Raw genomic sequence first — 22,936 nt, forward strand, 5'->3', positions numbered from 1 at the left:
ATAATGCAAATAAATTTGGGATTTAAAGGTGAAATCCTAAAGAAAAAAACCCTTTAAAGGTGTTTGCAATGCTCATTCCCAGCATCAAATGGGGTTTAGGGCATTTAGGTGCAACTAAATTTGGGATTTAAAGGTGAAATCCTAAATAAAATCCATTTAAAGGTTCTCAGTGGTGTTTGTAGCTCCTTCTCAAAAATCAAGGAGAGATTTAGGATCTTTAGGTGCCGCTAAATTTGGGGTTTAAAGGGTTTTCTTTAGGAATTCACATTCAAGGGTTTCTCACAGGTGTTTGTAGCTCCTTCCCAAAATCAAGGTGGGGTTTTTGGCCTTTAGCTGCCGATAAATTTGGGGGTTTCAAGGCCAAATCCCCAAAACCCACCCGGGCAGAGCCTCCCTGAATGCAAAGGGAAACGCAGAGAGCAGAAATTTTAAATCGTGCAAAGTTTTGTACCAAAGAGAGGGGACCCAAATCCCTTTCCCAAAACACCCACAGAGAGCAGGGAGAGCCCCCCAAAAACGCAGATTTGGGGAGAAAAGGCACCAAAAAGGGGGTGACACACACACCAAGCCCTGCAGGACGAGGAGGGGAGGGACACAAGGACACAGAGGGGACACAGAGGGGACACCAGGGCAGAAAATCCACAGGTCCAGGGTGGTGGCAGCTGCAGGAATGAATGTCCCCTCAGTGCCACCAGGGTCACCGTGGGGACACTGCCAGGTGTCTCTGCCCTGCTCCAGGTGCCAGGTGAGCCCTTCCAGGGGTTGGGACGGGACATCCAGGAGGGACATCCCAATGTCCCCAGGGTCACCCAACAGGGCAGGGCTGCAGCACATCCAGGAGGGTGACCCCAATGTCCCCAATGTCCCCAGCCCTGAGTGACACCAAATCCAGGCCCCAAATCTCCACCTGGAGATGCAGCAGCAACAGCAAAGGCGACAACAGGTTGGTGACAAGGTGACCAGACTGGCTTCACCCCCTCATTGCCCATTCCAAGGTGGGCAAAGCCAGCCCCAAAACCATCATCCGACATTAAATCAGGCAGATCTCAGCTTCATAACAACAACAAAAAAGAGAAACTCACGAGTTTGCGACAGCTTTAGAAAAGGCACCTGGTCTGGGGTGGTGACAGCTGCAGGAACGTCCCCTCAGTGCCACCAGGGTCACCTTGGGGACGCTCCCAGGTGTCTCTGCCCTGCTCCAGGTGCCAGGTGAGCCCTTCCAGGGGTTGGGACAGGACATCCAGGAGGGACATCCCAATGTCCCCAATGTCCCCAGGGTCACCCAGCCCTGAGGTGACACCAAACCCAGGCCTCAGATCCAGCACTACAACAACACCTGGAGATGCAGCAATGGTGACAAGCAAAGTGGTGACAAGGTGACACGGCAGCCACACTGCCCAGCCTGGCTTCACCCCCTCATCCCCCATTCCAAAGCCAGCCCCAAAATCATCCTTAGGTAGATTTCAGCTTCATAATAATAATAATAATAATAATAGAAATAAGCTCACAACAGCTTTAGAAAAGGCACCTGGTCTGGGGTGGTGACAGCTGCAGGAACGTCCCCTCAGTGCCACCAGGGTCACCTTGGGGACACTGCCAGGTGTCTCTGCCCTGCTCCAGGTGCCAGGTGAGCCCTTCCAGGGGTTGGGACAGGGCAGGGCAGAGCTGCAGCACGTCCAGGAGGGTGACCCCAATGTCCCCAGCCCCGAGTGACAGCAAATCCAGGCCACAAACCCAGCACTGCAGCACCTGGAGATGCAGCACCAGCAGCAAAGGTGACAACAGGGTGGTGACAAGGTGACAAAGCAGCCACACTGCCCAGCCTGGCCTCACCCCCTCATCCCCCGTTCCAAAGCCAGCCCCAAAATCACCATTAGGCAGATCTCAGTTTCACAATAATAACAATAATAATAATACAAAAAAAAAAGAGAGAAACTCACAAGCTTGCAACAGCTTTAGAAAAGGCACCTGGGGCGTCGCCTCGGCTCAGAGCGGCGCCCGAAATTTTAATTTTGGATTTTCTGGAGGTTTTTTTTTAAAAAATATAAATAAGCTCTTCATCTTAAAAACAGATCCTCAGCTTGAGGTATTACAGTAGCCTGTGTCTCGGCAGTGTAAGGACAAGGAGGAGGAGGAGAAAAAAAAAAAAAAATTTGTTTTTTTTTTTTTCTTTTTGTCGCGTTTTGTGGGGGCGGGTGTGGGTGGGGGGTGGTGTCTTTTTGTTGGTTTTTTTTTGGTTTTTTTTTTTTTTAACTGGAGACAGTCATGATGTAGTTTTTGGAAGGGCTGCTACGGCCCAGCATCATCTGGTTCTTGCAGGTGAGCATCCCTCCGTAGGGGCTGGCGTGGTGGGGCCTGGCGGCCTGGTAGAGGACGCAGATGGAGCCGTCCTCGCCGATCCTGTAGGAGACCTCGTAGGGATCCACCCAGAGCGTGAGCTCGCGGGGCAGCAGCTGGAACAGCTGGGGCACGCCCAGCCCGCCCTGCCCCGCCGCGCGGCTCAGCAGAGGGTCCATCCTCTGGTTGATGCGGATGCAGCGGTAGCCGGAGCCTTTGGAGGGCTTCTCGGGGAACCAGTGGTGTCTGTAGTGCTCTGGGGAAACAGAAACACCTGTGAGAAAATAATATCCTACAGGTAGGTGGGGCGTAGGGTCCTTATTTCCCACTAAATTTGGGGTTTGAAGGTGATATCCTAAAGAAAACCCTTTTGAAGGGTTTCTCGGGGAACCAGTGGTGTCTGGAGTGCTCTGGGGAAACAAAAACACCTGTGAGAGAAGATATCCCAAAGGTAGTGGGGTTTAGGGCACTTAGATACCACTAAATTTGGGGTTTAAAGGCAAAATCCTAAAGAAACCCCTTTTTTCTCAATGGTGTCTGTAGTGCTCTGGGGAGGGAAAAAGAGAGGTGAGAGAAGATATCTCAAGAGTAGGTGGGGTTTAGAGCCTTTATCTCCCACTAAATTTGGGGTTTGAAGGCGAAATCCTAAAGAAAACCATTTTTTCTCAATGGTGTCTGTAGTGCTCTGGGAAAACAAAAACACCTGTGAGAAAATAATATCCTACAGGTAGGTGGGGTTTAGAGCCTTTATCTCCCACTAAATTTGGGGTTTGAAGGTGAAATCCTAAGGAAAACCATTTTTTCTCAATGGTGTCTGTAGTGCTCTGGGAAAAGAAAAACACCTGTGAGCAGGGATATCCTGAAAGGAGGTGGGGTTTAGGGCACTTAGATACCACTAAATTTGGGGTTTAAAGGCCAAATCCTAAGGAAAACCCTTTTTTCTCAATGGTGTCTGTAGTGCTCTGGGGAAACAAAAACACCTGTGAGAAAATAATATCCTACAGGTAGGTGGGGCGTAGGGGCTTTATCTCCCACTAAATTTGGGGTTTGAAGGAGAAATCCTAAAGAAAACCCTTTTGAAGGGTTTCTCGGGGAACCAGTGGTGTCTGGAGTGCTCTGGGGAAACAAAAACACCTGTGAGAAAATAATATCCTACAGGTAGGTGGGGTTTAGAGCCTTTATCTCCCACTAAATTTGGGGTTTAAAGGCCAAATCCTAAGGAAAACCCTTTTTTCTCAATTGTGTCTGTAGTGCTCTGGGAAAAGAAAAACAGCTGTGAGCAGAGATATCCTGAAAGGAGGTGGGGTTTAGGGCACTTAGATACCACTTTGGGGTTTGAAGGAGAAATCCTAAAGAAAACCCTTTTGAAGGGTTTCTCGGGGAAGCAGGGGTCTTTGTAACACTCTAAGCAGGGAAAAGAAATGTGCAAAAGGATATCCTGAAAGTAGGAGGGGTTTAGGGCCTTTAGCCACCATTAAATTCAGAGTTCAAAGGCCAAATCCTAAAGAAAACCCAGCGAGAAAGGGTGTGTCCTAGGTAAGGCTCCTTCCCAGCAGGCAGGTGGGGTTTAGGGCCCTTAGCTCCCACTAAATTTGAGTTTTAAAGGCCAAATCATAAAGAAAACCCCTTGAAAGGGTCCCTCAGGGAACCAGCGCTGTCTGCAGTGCTCCCTCCCAGCAGCCAGGTGGGGTTTAGAGCCTTCAGCTCTCACCAAATTCAGAGTTTAAAACCCAAATCCCAACAAACACCCGGGCAGAGCCTCCCTGAACGCCGGGAGCACAAAAGGAACCGGGCAGGGCAGGAAATTAAACCGGGCAGGGCAGGAAATTAAAACTGCGCCAAAAGTTCCGCACCAAAGAGTTCGGTACCAAAAGTTCGGTACCCAAATCCCTTTTCCAAGGGTGGCAGGGAGAGGGAAGCACTGGGCACCCCAAATGCTTCTCTTCACCCCAAAAACCCCCATCAGGACAGTGCCAGGGGCTGCGGGGGCAGATAGGGCACCCCAAAGCTGCCCCATCCCACAGCTCAGCACTCTGCTACCCCTTATCACAGCCCGGCCACCCCTCCTGGGGCTGATAAGAGCCCCGGGCCGGAGGGAGGGAGCCCCGCACCGCCCAGGGAGGGACGCGGGCGGTGACAGCGGCACCGGCACGGCAGGGACCGGGCAGCACTGGGGACACCGCCGGGAGCGGCGCTGGGATGGGACAAAGGGACACAAAGGGACAGATGGCAACGAGAGTGGCACGGGACAGACCCGAGGGGTGCCCGACCCGAGGGGACACGGGGGGGCACTCGGGAGGGGACACCCGGTCCTGGAGGGGACACAGGGGGGAGTCCCCGAGGGGACACCAGGTCCCGGGAGCGACACGGAAAAGGACATCAGATCCTGGAGGGGACACGGGGGACAGCCCAGGAGGGACAACAGGACCCAGCAGTGACACCGGGGCCACTCGGGAGGGGACACCCCGTCCCGGAGGGGACACGGGGGCCACTCAGGAGGGGACAGCAGGTCCCGGGACTAAGACGAGAGGGACACCAGCTCCTCGGAGCAACAACTGGGGGGCACTCGGGACGGCCACCAAGTCCTGGAAGGAGCACAGGGGGCACTCAAAGGGAGGCCAGGTCCTGGAAGGAGCACAGACGGCACTAAAAAGGACACCAGGTCCTGGAAGGCACACGGGGGAAGCGGTCCGGTGTCCCCCTGGCCGCCAGCGGGCTCCGTCACCGCCCTCTCCCCGAGCTCACCTGTGAGCGCCTCCCGCAGCGCCCCGCTGAAGACCTGCAGCTGCTGCTCGCTGACGCAGCCCCGCGTCCGCAGCAGGCCGGACACGAAGCCCACGGCGGCGGCGATCTCGGGCACCATGTCGGCCCGGGGCCCGCGGCGCTGGCTGTGGCGCTGGCTCATCCCGGCGGGGACGCGGCGACACCCGCGACCTTCCCGGCGGCTCCGCGGCGCTCGGACTGGCGGCCGCTGGCACTGCGGGCGGTTTATATAGGGCGGCTCGCGCGCGACGTCACGGCGCGGCCTCGGCGTTCCATTGGCCGCGCCGCATGCAAATGAGGGAATGCAAATGGGGCGGTATGGTAATAGCGGCTGAGCTCAGCGCGGTGACGTCACAGCGCGCGGGGGTGGAGGGGGGGGGGCGGTTACCGGGGGAGGATCGGGGGGGACAGAGGGACACAGGGACAGAGGGACACACGGACAGAGGGACACAGGGACAGGACAGGGACACACGGACAGAGGGACACAGGGACAGAGGGACACAGGGACAGGACAGGGACACAGGGACAGAGGGACACAGGGACAGAGGGACACAGGGACAGGACAGGGACACAGGGACAGAGGGACACAGGGACAGAGGGACACAGGGACAGGACAGGGACACACGGACAGAGGGACACAGGGACAGAGGGACACAGGGACAGGACAGGGACACAGGGACAGAGGGACACAGGGACAGAGGGACACAGGGACAGGACAGGGACACAGGGACAGAGGGACACAGGGACAGAGGGACACAGGGACAGGACAGGGACACACGGACAGAGGGACACAGGGACAGAGGGACACAGGGACAGGACAGGGACACAGGGACAGAGGGACACAGGGACAGAGGGACACAGGGACAGGACAGGGACACAGGGACAGAGGGACACAGGGACACAGGGACACAGGGACAGGACAGGGACACACGGACAGAGGGACACAGGGACAGAGGGACACAGGGACAGGACAGGGACACAGGGACAGGACAGGGACACAGGGACACAGGAATAGGGATAGGGGACAGGGACAGAGCGACACAGGGACAGGACAGGGACACACGGACAGAGAGGGACAGGGATAGGGACAGGACAGGGACAGAGGGACACAGGGACAGAGAGGGACAGGGATAGGGATAGGGGACAGGGACAGAGGGACACAGGGACAGGACAGGGACACAGGGACAGAGGGACAGGGACAGGGATAGGGACAGGACAGGGACAGGGGACACAGGAATAGGGATAGGGGACAGGGACAGAGCGACACAGGGACAGGGGTACAGAGGGACACAGGGACAGGGGGACAGAGGGACACAGGGACAGGGGGACAGAGGGACACAGGGACAGGGGGACAGAGGGACAGAGGAACAGGGATAGGAACACAGGGTAGGGACAGGGGACAGGGACACAGGGACAGGACAGGGACAGGACAGGGATAAAGGGACAGGGGGACATGGTAAAAGGACAGGACAGGGATAGGGACACAGGGACAGGGACAAGGAGAGGGGCAGGGACAGAGGGACGGGGGACAGGATAGGGACACAGGGACAGGACAGGGACACAGAGACAGAGGAATGGGACCCGGACAGGGATAGGGACAGGGATAAGGACACAGGAGGAGGTGAGGGGTGACAGTGCCACCCCCTGAACCTTCTGAACTTCCTGAACCTTCTGAACCTCCTGAACTTCCTGAAGAAGGTTCCTGTTGTCCCTGCAGGACATGAGGGGTGACAGTGCCAGCCCCCCCGAAGCTCCTGAACCTGCTGAACCTTCTGAAGAAGAGGGAGAAGGTTCCAGGTGTCCCTTGGAGGACACAAGAGGTGACAGTGCCACCCTTGAACATCCTGAAGAAGGGAGAAGGTTCCAGATGTCCCCTGGAGGAGTTGAGGGGTGACAGTGCCACCCCCACCCCACCCGAGGAGGCTGAATGGGACACCGGGGACCTCCCAGCCCCACTCCAGGCTGGAGGAAGAGCAGGATGCAGGAGGAGGTGGCACCAGGGCCGTGTCCCACGCCAGGACAAGCCAGGGCAGGCAGGGCTGGAGCAGCCACAGAGCCTCCAGGTGCTCCCAGCCAGCCCAGAGGGAGGGACAGGAGGAACCCTGATGCTGTGGGAGATGCAGGAGCACCTGGAAGCCACCACAGGAGCTCCTGCTGAAACTGGCCCCGAGCTAGAGAGCAGTGGGAGGGCGAGCTCCTGCCTTTGATCATCCATGGGAGAGCTCAGATGGAGGCAGGGGTGGGATCCTGGGTGAGATATTCCCTGCCTGAGCTCCAGGATGGGTTCAACCAACGTCCTCCAGTTCCAAACCAACCTCCTCCAACTCCAAACCAACCCTGTCCAATTCCAAACCAACCCTGTCCAACTCCAAACCAACCCTGTCCAACTCCAAACCAACCTCCTCCAACTCCAAACCAACCCTGTCCAATTCCAAACCAACCCTGTCCAATTCCAAACCAACGTCTTCCAACTCCAAACCAACCCTGTCCAACTCCAAACCAACCTCCTCCAACTCCAAACCAACCCTGTCCAATTCCAAACCAACCCTGTCCAATTCCAAACCAACCTCCTCCAACTCCAAACCAACCCTGTCCAATTCCAAACCAACCTCTCCCATTTCCAAATCAGCCTCCCCCAGTTCCAAATCAGCCTCCCCCAGTTCCAAACCAACCCACTCCAGTTCCAAACCAACCTTGAGCTCCTGGAGGAGGACCTGGACACAAAGCTCTGCTCTGCTCCCCAGAAAAACGCCCTCTGCTCCCCAAATGAGGTTCCAGGTGCTCACCTGGCATCTCCAGGTCAGCACAAGAGGGAATGGACACGCTGGGGTGGGAGGTTTCTAGCGGGGTTTGATGTTTGAGGTGCAGTTGTGAGACTGGATCAGGTCCTTTGGGGTTTTGTCTGCTTGGGTTTTGTGGATTTTGAAGGTTGGAGCTCGGAGGGTTTTTTGGGGGGTGGTTGTTGTTGAGATGGAAAAGGTTTTCTTACATTTAGTCTGAATCTCTTGCTTTAATTTGTGCTTTTGATTTATCACTGTATATGACAGAAGGGTTTGGTTTTATTTGGTTAAACTTTTCATGGGTATTCAGAAGATTATTTTAGATATTATTTTCAACAGAAGTGCTGGGAGCAGTTGGGATGAGGAATCCCACCTCTCTGGGGCTCCTCAAGGTTCTGTCTCTCTGGAAAATTATCCTGGACTTCTGACCCTTGGGGTCCTGTAAATTATCTTGGACTTGCTGCTCCTCTCCTGTCCCACTAGAAAATTATCCTGGATTGCTGATCCTTGGGGTCTTGTCCCTCTGGAAAATTATCCTGGGTTTGCTGACCCTTTTCTGTCCCACTAGAAAATTATCCTGGACTTCTGATCCTTGGGTTTACACTGGAAAATTATTCTGGGCTTGCTGATCCTTTTCTGTCCCACTAGAAAATTATCCTGGATTTGCTGACCCTTGGGGTTCTGTCCTTCTAGAAAATTATCTTGTACTTGCTGACCCTATTCCTGTCCCACTGGAAAATTATCCTGGATTTGCTGACCCTTTTCTGTCCCTCTGGAAAATAATCCTGGACTTCTGATCCTTTTCCTCTAGAAAATTATCCTGGCCTTTTGAGTCTTCCCTGAAAAATTATCCTGGATTTGCTGACCCTTGGGGTTCTGTCCCTCTGGAAAATTATCCTGACCAAGGTGCAGCATCACCCATTTGTACCCCTAAAAATGAGGATGGCACTGAGGTTTTCCAGCACCTCCAGGTCTTAAATTTCCAATATTTCCCAGGATTCTGGGCTGTAATAGGATTTTTTTTTTAAATTGAGGCGTTTTGCTTGCAGCCTGCAGCTGCTTTTATTCCTGCTCTGGTTTTATTCCTGCTCTGGGTTTATTCCTGCTCTGGGTTTATTCCTGCTCTGCACAAGGGATTTCCCACCCAGGGCTGTGCACAGGAATTGGGAATGGGACAGGAATAAGGGGAAGGAAAATGGAAATTTGGGAATTATGGGAAAGGGAAATTCAGAGTTCCTGACCCCATTTCGTGCCCAGGGTTGGGTCAGGTTTGAGAGCAGACACAGCCAAAGGGTCCCCAAATCCTCCCCTCCCCATCTGCCACCCCAGAGCAGAAGAAATCAGGCAAATCTCTCACCACAAACCAGATTTGCCTTTGTAAGCTTTGAAATAAACCCAAGGATTAAAGTCTAAGGATTTTTTTTCCCATTTCTTTTCTTTTTTATTTATTTTTTTTTTAAGATGTGAGAGGCCTGGGAGGGCCCAGCACAGGCTGCAGGGGCAGGGGATTGGATATTTGGATATTTTGGATATCCCAGAGCCCCCTGGAAGAGGCTGGACAACACCCAGAGCTCTCAACACATCTGGGCACATGGTTCAGCAGGAAAAATGGGAATCAAGAAAAAAAGAAATGGGAATCCAGCAAAACCATCCTGGTGGGAAATATCCCCCATGTGCAAAAGCAGCCAGAAAAACCAAATTAAAAAAAAAAAAAATAATAAATTTAAAAATTAAATTAATAAAGAAACTAAATTAATTTTAAAAATCTAAAATTTAATAAATTAAAAACAACATTTAAAAATAATTAATTAAAAGAAATTCAAATAATGGATAAAATTTTTAAAATTAATTTTAATAAATTAAAAATGAAAATGAAAATAATTATTTAGAATTAAATTAATATCTAAAATTATTTTAAAAATAAAAATAAATTAAAAATAAAAATTAAAAATAGTTAATTAAAATTAAATTAATAAAACTAATTTAATTTTTAAAAAAATAATTTTAATAAATTAAAACTAAAAATGAAAATTATTAATTAAAATTAAATTAATAAATGAAATTATTGAAATTTTGAAAATTATAAATTAAAAATACAAATTAATATAAAACATATTTCACTGAGCTGAGCTTGGCCATCCCAGCTGGGATCAGGGCTGGTTCCCCCCAGCCTAAAGAATTTCGGGATGAAATCCTCCAGCCCTGAGTCACTCGGAGCAGGAGCTCTGCTGCAGCCTGGCCCAGAGCAGCTCTAATAACCAGGCTATTAATTAACCATTAGGGGCTAACCGTGCTCATTAGGCACTGATGATGATGAGGATGATGAGGATGAGGCAGCCCCACCGGCAGGTTCCCCTGGTCCCACCAGGATGGGGGAAGTGGTGGCACCGTTCCCCAAATTCCCATTTACTCCTGATCGCCCCTGTGTTCACCAGGCTCCTAAATCAGCTTGGCCCCGTTAAACCCTTCCAAGAGGGGATTTCCTGTGGGCTCGGGGCCCCCCAAGCGGGTTTTGTGTCCTCATTTCTGCCCTTGGGGTTTTAAGGCAGAGCTTGAGGCTCAGTGCAGCCTCCCAGAAGAGTTCCAGAGCAAAGGAACCACCAGAAAATCAAATTTGATTTCTTTCTTTCTTATTTTCTCTTTCTTTCTGTAATTTTCTGTTATTTTTCTATCCTTCCTTCCTTCCTTCCTTCCTTCCTTCCTTCCTTCCTTCCTTCCTTCCTTCCTTCCTTCCTTCCTTCCTTCCTTCCTTCCTTCCTTCCTTCCTTCCTTCCTTCCTTCCTTCCTTCCTTCCTTCCTTCCTTCCTTCCCATTTTCCTTCCTTCCTTCCCATTTTCCTTCCTTCCTTCCCATTTTCCTTCCTTCCTTCCCATTTTCCTTCCTTCCTTCCCATTTTCCTTCCTTCCTTCCCATTTTCCTTCCTTCCTTCCCATTTTCCTTCCTTCCTTCCCATTTTCCTTCCTTCCTTCCCATTTTCCTTCCTTCCCATTTTCCTTCCCTCCTATTTTCCTTTTCTTATTTTCTCTGAGTTTGATGCTGTTCTGGCTGGGTTACTTTTCCGCCCTGCATTTAGCTGAGAGCATTTTGATTTCAATTTTAAAAAACCCAACAAAAAACCAACAAGGCAAACTCAGCAAATTTCTGCTCAGGCATTGGCCAGGCTGGGGCTGGAACTGGTCTGACAGGAACCAGGAGCTCACAGAGGCTCCCAAACCCTCCTGGCCACCCAAATGAGGCTCCAAACCAGTCGAGCCGGAAATTTTACAATAAAATAAAAATGAAAATAAATTTAAATACATTAAAAAAAAAAAAAAAAGGGAGAACATTTGGCGCCCAACCAAGGGTTAAACCCGAGCTGCTCTCAGGGACTGAGGCTTTGCAAGTCAGCAGCTCGGCGTGTTTCATGTTCAGTTCCCACGCCGCGCTTGGGCTCCTTGTGGTTTTGGTTTGTTATTTTTTAGGGTGACGACACCCCCAGTCCGCAGCTTGTAGGGCACGAGGCACAAACCCCAACCCCAAACGTCCTGGAACCCCAGCAGAGGCAGCGGCCCACACAGGGGGACTCTGCAGCCCTGCGCCCAGCAGGAAAACAGCCCCAGAATTCACAATTAACATAATTAACATTTCATTAACTCTCAAATCCTGCTCATCAGCTGCGTCCCGCTTGCTGAATTTTTTTTTTTCCTATTTTTTTCCCCTTTTTTGTTTTGAAGCCCTCACCACAGATGAAAGAGGCCTGGGCAGGTTCCTTCAGCCACCCCAGGCTTTGGGAAGGATTTCAAGCTTATCTTGGTCCATTTGGGCTGCTTTTCTTTAAATTTAGGGGGGGAAATTGCTAGGAATGGTTCAGAACTGTAAAAATAATGGATGTATTTGTTTATTTTTTTAAATCAGCACCACAGATGAAAGAGGCCTGGCCACCTCCCCTGGTGGGTCCCTGCAGCCACCCCAGGCTTTGGGAAGGATTTCAAGCTTATCTTGGTCCATTTGAGCTGCTTTTCTTTAAGTTTAGGAGGGAAAAAATTGCTGGGAATGGTCCAGAACTGTAAAAATAATGGATATATTTGCAATAATCCTGGTAACCACCAAAAAATCCCTGTCCCCAAAACACCCCAAACAAGGCAAAGTGCTGTCAGCAGGAGGGCGACTTGCTGAATTTAATTTTTTTTCCTTTTTTTTTAAAATGTAAAGTGTAAAATATAAAATATAAAGTGTAAAGTATAAAATGTAAAATGTAAAATGTAAAAGTGTAAAGTGTAAAATGTAAAGTATAAAGTGTAAAGTGTAAAATATAAAATGTAAAGTATAAAATGTAAAATGTAAAGTATAAAATGTAAAATGTAAAGTGTAAAATGTAAAATGTAAAATATAAGGTATAAAATGTAAAATATAATATATAAAATATAATGCATTATATATTAATGTAAAATGTATAGAATATATTATATAATACATACAAATTTATATATTATATAATACATAATAATATATTTACATTAATATATACAATATAAAATGTAATGTGTAAAATGTAAAATGTAAAATTAAAATGTAAAATGTAAAATAGAAAATGTAAAATAGAAAATGTAAAATGTAAAGTATTAAATATAAATATAAATATAAATATAAAAATAAAATATAAATTATAAATTATAAATTATAAAAAAAGAACATGTAAAATGTAAAATATTAAATATAAAATGTAAAGTATAAAATGCAAAGTATGATATTTAAAATTTAAAATATAAAAAAATATAAAATACAAAATATAAAATACAAAATATAAAATATAAAATATAAAAGAACATGTAAAATGTAAAATATTAAATATAAAATGTAAAGTATAAAATGCAAAATATGAAATTTAAATTTAAAATTTAAAATAAATATAAAATATAAAATACAAAATATAAAATATAAAATATAAAATATAAAATATAAAATATAAAATAACATGTAAAATGTAAAATATTAAATATAAAATGTAAAGTATAAAATGCAAAATATGAAATTTAAAATTTAAAATATAAAATAAATATAAAATATAAAATACAAAATATAAAATATTAAATACAAAATACAAAATATAAAATATAAAATACAAAATACAAAATGTAAAATACATTTATTTTTCCAGGTCAAGCTGGCCCTGGGAGCAGCAGCAGCAGCGTTGGCTCAGGAGATCAAAGCTCTGCAGGGCCCTGGGAACAGAGCAGGGACCAAGGTGAGCCGTGCCCTCTGTGCCCCACCCCAAGCTGCGATAAAATCTGCCCCAGCCCAGGGCAAACAGCACGTGGGGGCACAGGCGGGCACGGGCAAATTGCCCTCGGTGATTGCTCCTTATCAGGGTGCGGCTGCCCAGCCAGGCCTTGCCCTTTCCCCTCTGGAAACTCCCAGGACAAACACGGAGCGCAGTCAAAACAGGCACTCCCTCCCTCCTGCGCACACCTGGGGACAGGTGCGGTGACACCGAGTCCCTGGCACTGCCACAGAGACACAGAGAGATCAGGGGAAATTTACAATAAAATAAATTTATTCTCCAGGATGGGGAAAACCAAGCCTGGGAGATGGCACCTCCTGTTTCAGGCAAAAAAAACAATCAGGACACAGCAGTGGTGGGATAAAGGACTAAAATTTCTCCCCTCTCCCAGAATTTTTCCGGCTAAAAACAATCAGGACACAGCAGTGATGGGATAAGGGATCAAAATTTCTCCCATCTCCCAGAATTTTTAAGGCCATAAAACCAATCAGGACACAGCAGTGGTGGGATAAAGGACTAAAATTTCTCCCCTCTCCCAGAATTTTTCTGGCTAAAAACAATCAGGACACAGCAGTGATGGGATAAGGGATCAAAATTTCTCCCATCTCCCAGAATTTTTAAGGCCATAAAACCAATCAGGACACAGCAGTGGTGGGATAAAGGACTAAAATTTCTCCCCTCTCCCAGAATTTTTCCGGCTAAAAACAATCAGGACACAGCAGTGATGGGATAAGGGATCAAAATTTCTCCCATCTCCCAGAATTTTTAAGGCCATAAAACCAATCAGGACACAGAAGGAATGTGCAGGACTAAAATTCATCCCGTCTCCCTGAATTTTTTAGGCCAAAAAATAATCAGGACACAACATGGTGGGACAAGGGACACGCCAAGTCCTTGGCACTGCCACAGAGACACCCACAGACAGGAATCCAGGGAAAATTGGGAAAATTTGTGGGAAATTTATTCTCCAGGATGGAGAAAACCAAGCCTGGGAGATGGCACCCACTGTTCCAAGGCAAAAAAACAATCAGGACACAGCAGGAATGTGAAGGAACTAAAATTTCTCCCCTCTCCCTGAATATTTCAGGCTAAAACCAATCAAGACACAGCACTGGCGGGATAAAGGATCAAAATTTCTCCCCTCTCCCTGAATATTTCAGGCTAAAACCAATCAAGACACAGCACTGGTGGGATAAAGGATCAAAATTTCTCCCCTCTCCCTGAATTTTTCAGGCCAAAAAGCAATCAGGACACAGCACTGGTGGGGTAAAAGACTAAATTTTCTCCCCTCTCCCTGAATTTTTCAGGCCAAACCTCCCTCCTCGGGTCTGTCTCACACCTTTCCTTCTAAGGCAGGCTGGACTGAAGGATTTCCCCTTTCCCTGCTGACACACAACTACGAAAAACAGATTTTTTTTCTTTTCTTAGAAACGAGAAGTACAAAAATAAAACCAACAAAGAAAAAACCCCAGACCTCTGGCTGAAACCACAAGACAGGAATTTTATTTTTTATATATATATATATTTTTAAGGGTAACTGGGCTGCCAAAGTGCAGCTCAGCCAGGCTGGGAGGAGCTGCCAGGGCAGCACATTGCCCAAAATCTGCATTTTTTTGCCCGTTTTGAAGAGAGGGGAACGCGGGGTGCAGCTCCATGGCAACCCCAATCCCTGCCACCAAAACAAGGCCAAGGAACACCAAAGCTGCAGCAGCTGGGAAGGGAATTTCTGACCCTGCTGGGCTTGAAGAGGAGGAGGAGAAGGAAAAGGAAAAGGAAAAGGAGAAGGAGAAGGAGAAGGAGAAGGAGAAGGAGAAGGAGAAGGAGAAGGAGAAGGAGAAGAAAAAGGAGAAGGCACATCCAGATTCCTCCATCTTGCCTCTTGAACGCCCATTCTAAAACCCCAAAATTCTACTTTTTCACCCTGTGACAAATTCACCATCATTTTACTCAAACCCCTGTGGCTTGTAACTTCTCACGCAAAGTTGTTTTAATTATTAATGAAGTATTATTAAATATTATAACTACACAATAATTATTAAATTAGTAATAATTTTAGTATTGCAATATTAATTATTATTAAATATTATTAGATTATTTTCAAATGAAAGAGGAAATGGTGAAGAGCATCCCAAACAATAAGAAAAAGCCATTCCAGATATCCCAAATAGCAAACCCAGGCACAGATCTGAGCTGAGCCTTATAAATCCTTCCATCACTAAAAACATTGAATAAAGAAATTCAGTGAAGAGGGCTGGACAGGGAATGGGAGAATTAAATATATTGAATTAAGAAAATAAAGTGGAGGAAGAAAGGGGCTGGTGGAAAGGCCCAGCAGAGCAGGGAAAAATAAAAATACCCCACAAATAAACGGCTCCAAGGCCCCTGATCTGAGCTGAGGATTACATAAATCATAAAAATCCCCCATAAATGGCTCTGATCCCACTGAGGGGTTGTTCCTATTTGGGATCAGGGACATTAAAACGGGAATGGCCCAGCAGAGCAGGGAAAATCCTCTATAAAATCCCCTATAAATGGCTCCAAGGCTCTCCCCGCCCTCTGCCCTTGCCAAGACAACCCCATGGCCGTGCCCTTGGAGCCTGCCGAGGCTGGAAAGGCAAACAGAGCTTTAAAAGGGTCTCAAATTCCAACCTCCCACTCCCTCCTCCTCCTCCTCATCCTCAGGAGAGCTCCTGAGCTGCTCTCACAGGCCCCAAAGGCCTCTGGAGCAGAAAAAAACCAGCTAAAAATATCTCCCACCCCCTCAGCCTGCCGGATCCACAGCCCTGGAGGGTTTTCCTTGGCCTCTGGCCACGCTTTTCAACCATAAATGAGATTTTTTTTTTTTTTTTCACTTTATTCCCCCAAGGCCCTGTTGCGCTCCAAGCGCTCTGCTCAGGAATCCCAGCTCTGAGCTCCTCAAATCTCCCTGTTTTGAGACTTTTTTGCCCCATTGTGAGGGGTGAGCAGAAAAGAACCCAGCTAAAAATATCTCCCACCCCCTCACCCTGCTGGATCCAAACCCCTGAAGGGTTTTCCTTGGCCTCTAAATGAGATTTTTTCCACTTTATTCCCCCAAGGCCATGCTGTGCTCTAAGCCCTCTGTTCAGGAATTCCAGCTCTGAGCTCCTCAAATCTCCCAATTTTGAGGGGTGAGCAGAAAGAAACAACTAAAAATATCTCCCACCCCCTCAGCCTGCCAGATCCACAGCCCTGGAGGGTTTTCCTTGGCCTCTGGCCACGCTGTTCAACCATAAATGAGATTTTTTTTTTTTTTTCACTTTATTCCCCCAAGGCCCTGTTGCGCTCTGCTCAGGAATCCCAACTCTGAGCTCCTCAAATGTCTCAATTTTGAGGGGTGAGCAGAAAAAAACCCAAATAAAAATATCTCCCACCCCCTCACCCTGCTGGATCAAAACCCCTGAAGGATTTTCCTTGGCCTCTGGCTATGTTTGTCAACCATAAATGGGATTTTTTTCCATTTTCCTGGCTAGGCCGTGCTGTGCTCCAAGTGCTCTGCTCAGGAATTTCAGCCCTGAGCTCCTCAAATCTCCTAATTTTGAGGCTTTTTTTTTATTTTTGAGGCTTTTTTTGCCCCCCTGTGTGGGTTGGTTAATTAATTAAGAGGAGGTTTTGGCTGTGGAAAAATCTGGAATTGCTCCTGCTGATCCTCAACAAGGCCTGAAATGCAGGAATGAGCTGAGGGAAGAAGAGAATAAGGAAAAAAAATCTAAATTTCCCTTTGGGCTGGTGCTGTTTTGGGGTAGAGATAAACCACAGGGATTTGATGGATTTTAGAAGCCACGAAATTCCTTCATTTTCCCTGTGGATTCCCTGAAATTCCCTGATTTTCCCTGTGGAGCAGAAGGTGATGCTCAGAATTTCCTCACCCCAAAGCTGAGTCCCCTTTGCTCCTCCTGTTCCAAGTACAGCCAGAGTAAAACCACAGGAAATTTATGGATTTTAGAAGCCATGACATTTTTTAAAAATGGATTTTATAAGCCATTAAATACCCTGATTTTCCCCATGGACCTGGTGTGTCCCACCTGAACCCGGATTTTTCCCAACCACTCCTCAGGTTTAATTTGCTTCAGAGCTGAAACAAGAGAAACAAAAAATCCTTTTTTTAACAAAAAGGAAGGGAAAAATTGGAAAATTGGAGTTGTTCTCCTCCAGCCTTACCCCAACAGCAGCAGCACAACAAGGTCCACTTCAAAGGTGTCACCTGAGCCACACCTGACCTGAGAAAATCATCAGCAGGGCCCCTGGGGATGCTAAAAATTGCCCCCCAATTACTCTGTGGGCTGCTAAAATTCGGCATAATTGCCTTAATGACAACTAATGACACCTGGGCTATGCAAAGAAAGGCAGCACACGTGGGATGAAAAAGGCTCTGACCACATCTGGCCCAGGGTGAGAAGCTCCTGCTGGTCCCACTCTGCTCCTTGCCCTGCCCAGCAGGTTCCAGCTCCTCCAGAAGATCAAAGCCCTGGGTGTGATCCTCGGTTTTGGCTCTCTCCAGTTTGGGATAAAGGGATTTTCCAGCATCTCCCAGTGTCCTTCAGCTGGGGCCTCTGTAATCTGATTTTTTTCCCTGTTGATTTCTTTATTTTTTGCTGATTTTTTTCATATTTAAGAGCAGGACCTGCCTTATCTCCCACCACCCACATGAGAGGAGGGATTTGCAGCCAGGTCAAGGAAAAAGGGCCTTGCCTTGAATTTGGGGTTTTCCTTCTCCAGATGATGAAAGCCCTGGGGGTGATCCTCATTTTTGGCTCTCTCCAGTTTGGGATAAAGGGATTTTCCAGCATCTCCCTGTGTCCTTCAGCTGGGGCCAACTCCTACTCCCCTTTTAAGCTACATTTATTTTTTTTAACCCCTTTTATTTTTTTATACCCCTTTATTTTTATCCCCATTTATTTTTATCCCCTTTTATTTTTACTCCCATTTAATTTTTAGCCCCTTTTTTTGTCCCACTCTTTTTTATTCCCTTCTTTTTACCCCCCTTTATTTTTACCCCTCTTTTTTATCCCCTTTTAAGACCCATTTATTTTTATTTTTATTTTTAATTCCCATTTATTTTTACCCTCCTTTATTTTTTATCCCTTTTTATTTTTATCCCCCTTTATTTTGTATTCCCCTTTTATCCCCTTTTTATCCCCCTTTATTTTTTACCTCCCTTATTTTATCCCCCTTTATTTTTATCCCCCTTTATTTTTATCCCCCTTTATTTTTTACTTCCCTTATTTTATCCCCCTTTATTTTTTTACTTCCCTTATTTTATCCCCCTTTATTTTTATCCCCCTTTATTTTTATCCCCCTTTATTTTTTACTTCCCTTATTTTATCCCCCTTTATTTTTATCCCCCTTTATTTTTATCCCCCTTTATTTTTATCCCCCTTTATTTTTTACCCCCTTTATTTTTTACCCCCCTTTTATCCCCTTTTTTACCCCCCTTTATTTTTTACCTCCCTTTTTATCCCTCTTTTTTAATCCCCCTTTTTTCACCCTTCTATTTTTCTAATCCCCCTTTCCCAAGCATTTGAAGTCGCCAATTCTCCTTTACTCCCCCACAAACCTTCTGAACCCCCCCAAAAGTTCCCCAGTTCTCCCCCGGGACTCAAAACTCCCAAATTTTTGGGGAACCAAAGGATGTTTTATCTTTTCCCTTTCCAAACGAGCCACAACTGCTTTGGAGAGGCTTGAAATGGGGAGGAAAAAAAATCAAATTTAAAAAGAATTCTGGCGAATAATCCCAACCTCAGCAGCAAAACGCTTCTTAAAGAGAAAGAAAAATACTGTGCTGAGCACAGGGGGGATAAAACAACAACCCTGGAGTGTTTATCCCTGGAGCTGACAGATCCCAGCTGTTCCCAAATCCCAAATTCCCAAAAAAGGGCCGCGCTTCCCTCGCCTGACGCGGCCCCGCGGACGTCAGCGGGAGCAGCAGGGAGCTCCAAAACAAATGACGTGGGAGGAAAAAGCTGCCAGGGAGGGCTGGAGAACAGCCAGGCTGCCAAAGATGGAGATCCTGACGGAATTCCACCCCGGGGAGCCCCGGGAATGTCGGGGGGCTGCTGGAGAGGGGCTGGGGTTGGAGGGGTGAATCCAGCCTGGAAGTGGGGAAGGAGTGGGAGAGAGACAATCCCTGTTTTCCTGGCATAAAATAGAGAATTGTCAGTGGGAGAACAAATCCTGTTCCTAATGTACAGAGCCAAGGGGTTCTGTCCTTTATTTCTGTGGGAGAAATAAAGTATTAGGAAATGGAAGAGGGGAGAGGAACGTCAGGGATTCTTGGGAGTGGGACAGATCCAATCCCTATTTTCCTGCCCAAAAATAGGGAATTATCAGTGTGAAAACAGATCCAGTTCTGTGTACCAGTTTTGTTTTCTTCCCTGTGGGAGAAATAAATGATTGGGAAATAGGAGAGAGGAAAGTCAGGGATGCTTGGGAGTGGGAGAGATCCAGTCCCTATTTTCTGCCAGGATTGTCAGTGGGAGAACAAATCCTGTTCCTAATGTACAGAGCCAAGGGCTTCTGTCCTTTATTTCTGTGGGAGAAATAAAGGATGGATAAATTGGAGAGAGGAACATCCAGGGAGAGGAGGGGGTGAATCCAGCCTGGAAGTGAGGAAGGAGTGGGAGAGATCCAGTCCAGGCAATCTGGCAGAAAATAGGGAATTGTCAGTGGGAAAAGAGATCCCATTCCATGTTCTGGATGGGACCAGGGGCTCTGGAACACAGCCAGGCTGCCAAAGATGGAGCTCCTGACGGGATTCCAGCCCTGGGGAGACCCGGGAATGTCGGGGGGCTGCTGGAGAGGGGCTGGGGTTGGAGGGGTGAATCCAGTCCAGGGAATCTGGGAAAAAAATAGGGAATATCTGGCAGAAAACAGGGAATTGTCAGCAAGAAAACAGACCCTGTTCCATGACCCAGTAATGGACAAAACCAGGGGGTTCTGTCCTTTATTTCTGCGGGAGAAATAAAGGGTTGAGAAATTGAAGAGGAGAGAGGAACATCCAGGGAGAGGAGGGGGTGAATCAAGCCTGGAAGTGGGGTAGGAGTGGGGGAGATTCAGTCCCAGATATCTGGGAAAAAATAGAGAATATCTGGCAGAAAATAGGGAATTGTCAGCAGGAAAAGGGGTTCTGTTCTGTGTCCCAGTAATGGACAGAACCAAGGGGTTCTGTCCTTTATTTCTGTGAGAGAAATAAAGGATTGGGAAAGAGGAGAGAGGAACGTCAGGGATGCTTGGAAGAGGGGAAGGAGTGGGAGAGATTCAGTCCCAGATATCTGGGAAAAAATAGGGAACATCTGGCAGAAAATAGGGAATTGTCAGCAGGAAAACAGATCCTGTTCCATGTCCCAGTTTTGTTTTCTGCCCTGTGGGAGAAATAAAGGATTGGGAAATAGGAGAGAAGAGAAGAACATGCAGGGAGACAGGGATGAACCCAGCCTGGAAGAGAGGAAGGAATGGGAGAGATCCAGTCCAGGGAAGGAAAAGTCCACATTACAAACTTCAAAAGATCCATTATTAGGTTAGTGGGGAAAATAATCTAAGTATCAGTTCTTAATTAAATAGTCTCATCTTAAAAGACCTTATAACAAAAAAGTTAAGCATTTTTACCTTACTAATAAAAAACTACAAAACTCATAGTTATAGGACTTTTTCATTAATAAAAAATAATAAATACCTCAGTCCAAACATTCAAACACCTTCAATCCCAACCTCAAAAAACTAATACACCCTCAAAAGCCATGATCCCCTAACCCTCCCCCTCGAGATATTCCCAATTTCTGCCTTCGTTCCTTAATTTTCATTCAGGTTTTTAATTCATTTCCCTTAATTTTTCATTTCAGGTTTTTTCCTGCTCTGCCGACTGAAGCATTGCTGAGGGAACAGGAAATTCTGTCCCAAATAAAAACCCTTGAGGGGGATAAAAGGGTGTTGGGAGATAAACCCCATCCAGATAGATTTGGAAGGGAAATTTCTGCTATTTCCAAACAAGGCCAAGTGGCTGAGCCAGCGTGGGGACAGAGATGATGTCCCTGCCCCAGTGAAGGTCACCTTAAACCCCGCTCAGGAAAGCTGAACTGGGGGCTCAGCCTGACTCCAGAGCTATTTTAAACCCAGGGAGGTTGAAGGGCACCTGCTCCAGCAGGGAATGTTTTATTTAAAGGCTATTTGGTTGCTCAAGCTGGGCTCAAAATGTCATTAAATTATTAAAAATCCTTTTTTTTTTTTTTTTTTTTGTTTTGTTTTAATTATCCATGCCAGGTCACTCATATCTTCCCCTCCAAGTTGTGTCTTCCTCCTTGATTTTTTCCCCTGCTTTTGCAACACCTGTCAGGTTGGTTTTGGCCTGTTTTGGTCCTTTGCACTGCACCTCATTTCCTCCCAGACCATTTTCTTGTAGTCACTAAATAATCCTTTATTTTAACCAGCAGGAATTTATGGATGCGAATGAGAGGAGCTCACACCGTGTGCTGGGGGGGATGTGACGATCCACAGCCATTTTTAAACCCTTTTATTTTATTTTTTGGGAGTTTTTTTTTTTTTTTTGTAAGAAACGTGGGGTCAGCTGGGTTGTCTGTGGTAAATATTTCATGGGAAGCTGATCCAGCCTCCCTGCCCAGATGGCTCCAGCTCTGGAGCTGGGATTAGGGGGGACAGGCAGATGTTGCCTCAGCACAAGGGGTTAAACTGGGATTAGATGGGCTGGGATGGGGCTGGGGGGCAGAGAATCCTGGGAGAAGGAGAAGGAGAAGGAGAAGGAGAAGGAGAAGGAGAAGGAGACGACGACGACAGCGCACACCCAGATTCCTCCATCTTGCCTCCTAAACCCCCATTCTAAAAACCCCCAAATTCTCCTTTTTCACCCTGTGACAAAGTCACCACCATTCTACTCAAACCCCTGTGGCAGGTAACTCCTCACACAGAGTTGGGAATTGTTTCCATGGGCTAAAATCAAAGGCACAGGTGGTTTTGACTCCGTGCCAAGGTCTCTGAGCCCCTTGCCAGGGCCTTGAGTCAGCCAGGAACGGGCTGGGTTCCCACAGCCCAGCAGGGCCGGGGTTATTTGGGGAACAGGACGGGCACAAATTGAGCTGGAGCTGTTTCGCAACACCCGAGAGAGCTCGGGGTTTGTTCACAGAGCGGAGAAAACGAGGAGTGGGGAAAGATGTGAGAGACGGGAGGGACGGACAATGGGAGAGGGGGCAGCAGGGCATGGAACCATCAGGGGAAAATTTCTGGGCGCTCCTCGAACATCCCCGGGGACAAGAGGGGGACAAAGGGGCCTGGAGGAGCCAAAGGGGGGCGGCTGCAGGATTTCGTAAGGCGGTGAGTCAGAGCCGGCATTGCTGGGAAGGAGGGAGGGAAGGAGGGAGGGACGGAGGCAGGAACCGCCCCGGAGGGCAGCGCGGGGAGCCGGGAATCGGCGCTGCTGCCGGGGCTGTGGAGATCCAGGGGAAGGTGGAGCTGGGGTTTGAGCTTGAAAATAGAGACATTTATAGTTATAGTTATTTCTACTTATATTTATACTCATATTTCTATGTGTATTTCTATTTCTATGTATATTTCTATTTCTAGCTATAATTATATTTCTATTTATTTATCCATATTTATGGGTATAGGTATAGTTGTATTTATTGATACTACTTATATCAATATATACTTATATTTATACTAATATTTCTATGTGTATTTCTATGTGTCTTTCTATTTCTATTTCTATTTCTATTTATCCATATTTATGGGTATAGGTATAGTTGTGTTTGTTGATACTATTTATATCAAT

At 47.1% G+C, this 22,936-nt stretch overlaps 1 protein-coding gene across 2 annotated transcripts; it reads right to left on the minus strand.

Annotated features, from left to right (window-relative positions):
- Positions 1–1,954: 1,954 nt before the first annotated feature.
- Positions 1,955–5,294, minus strand: BTG2 (BTG anti-proliferation factor 2). 2 transcript variants are annotated; one of them, XM_058819302.1, is made up of 2 exons: positions 5,083–5,294; positions 1,955–2,593 (listed from the first exon to the last, which is right to left on the minus strand). In XM_058819302.1, the coding sequence occupies exons 1-2, from the start codon at positions 5,240–5,242 to the stop codon at positions 2,250–2,252; spliced, it is 504 nt and encodes a 167-aa protein (XP_058675285.1). In that variant the 5' UTR covers positions 5,243–5,294; the 3' UTR covers positions 1,955–2,249. The 2 variants fall into 2 exon arrangements, with proteins under 2 accessions (XP_058675285.1, XP_058675284.1); XM_058819301.1 differs by having other exon boundaries at positions 1,955–2,611; positions 5,083–5,283.
- Between the last annotated feature and the right edge of the window lie 17,642 nt (positions 5,295–22,936).

This window comes from Ammospiza caudacuta, chromosome 24 (genome assembly GCF_027887145.1).
Source record: "Ammospiza caudacuta isolate bAmmCau1 chromosome 24, bAmmCau1.pri, whole genome shotgun sequence".
NCBI lineage: Eukaryota > Metazoa > Chordata > Aves > Passeriformes > Passerellidae > Ammospiza > Ammospiza caudacuta.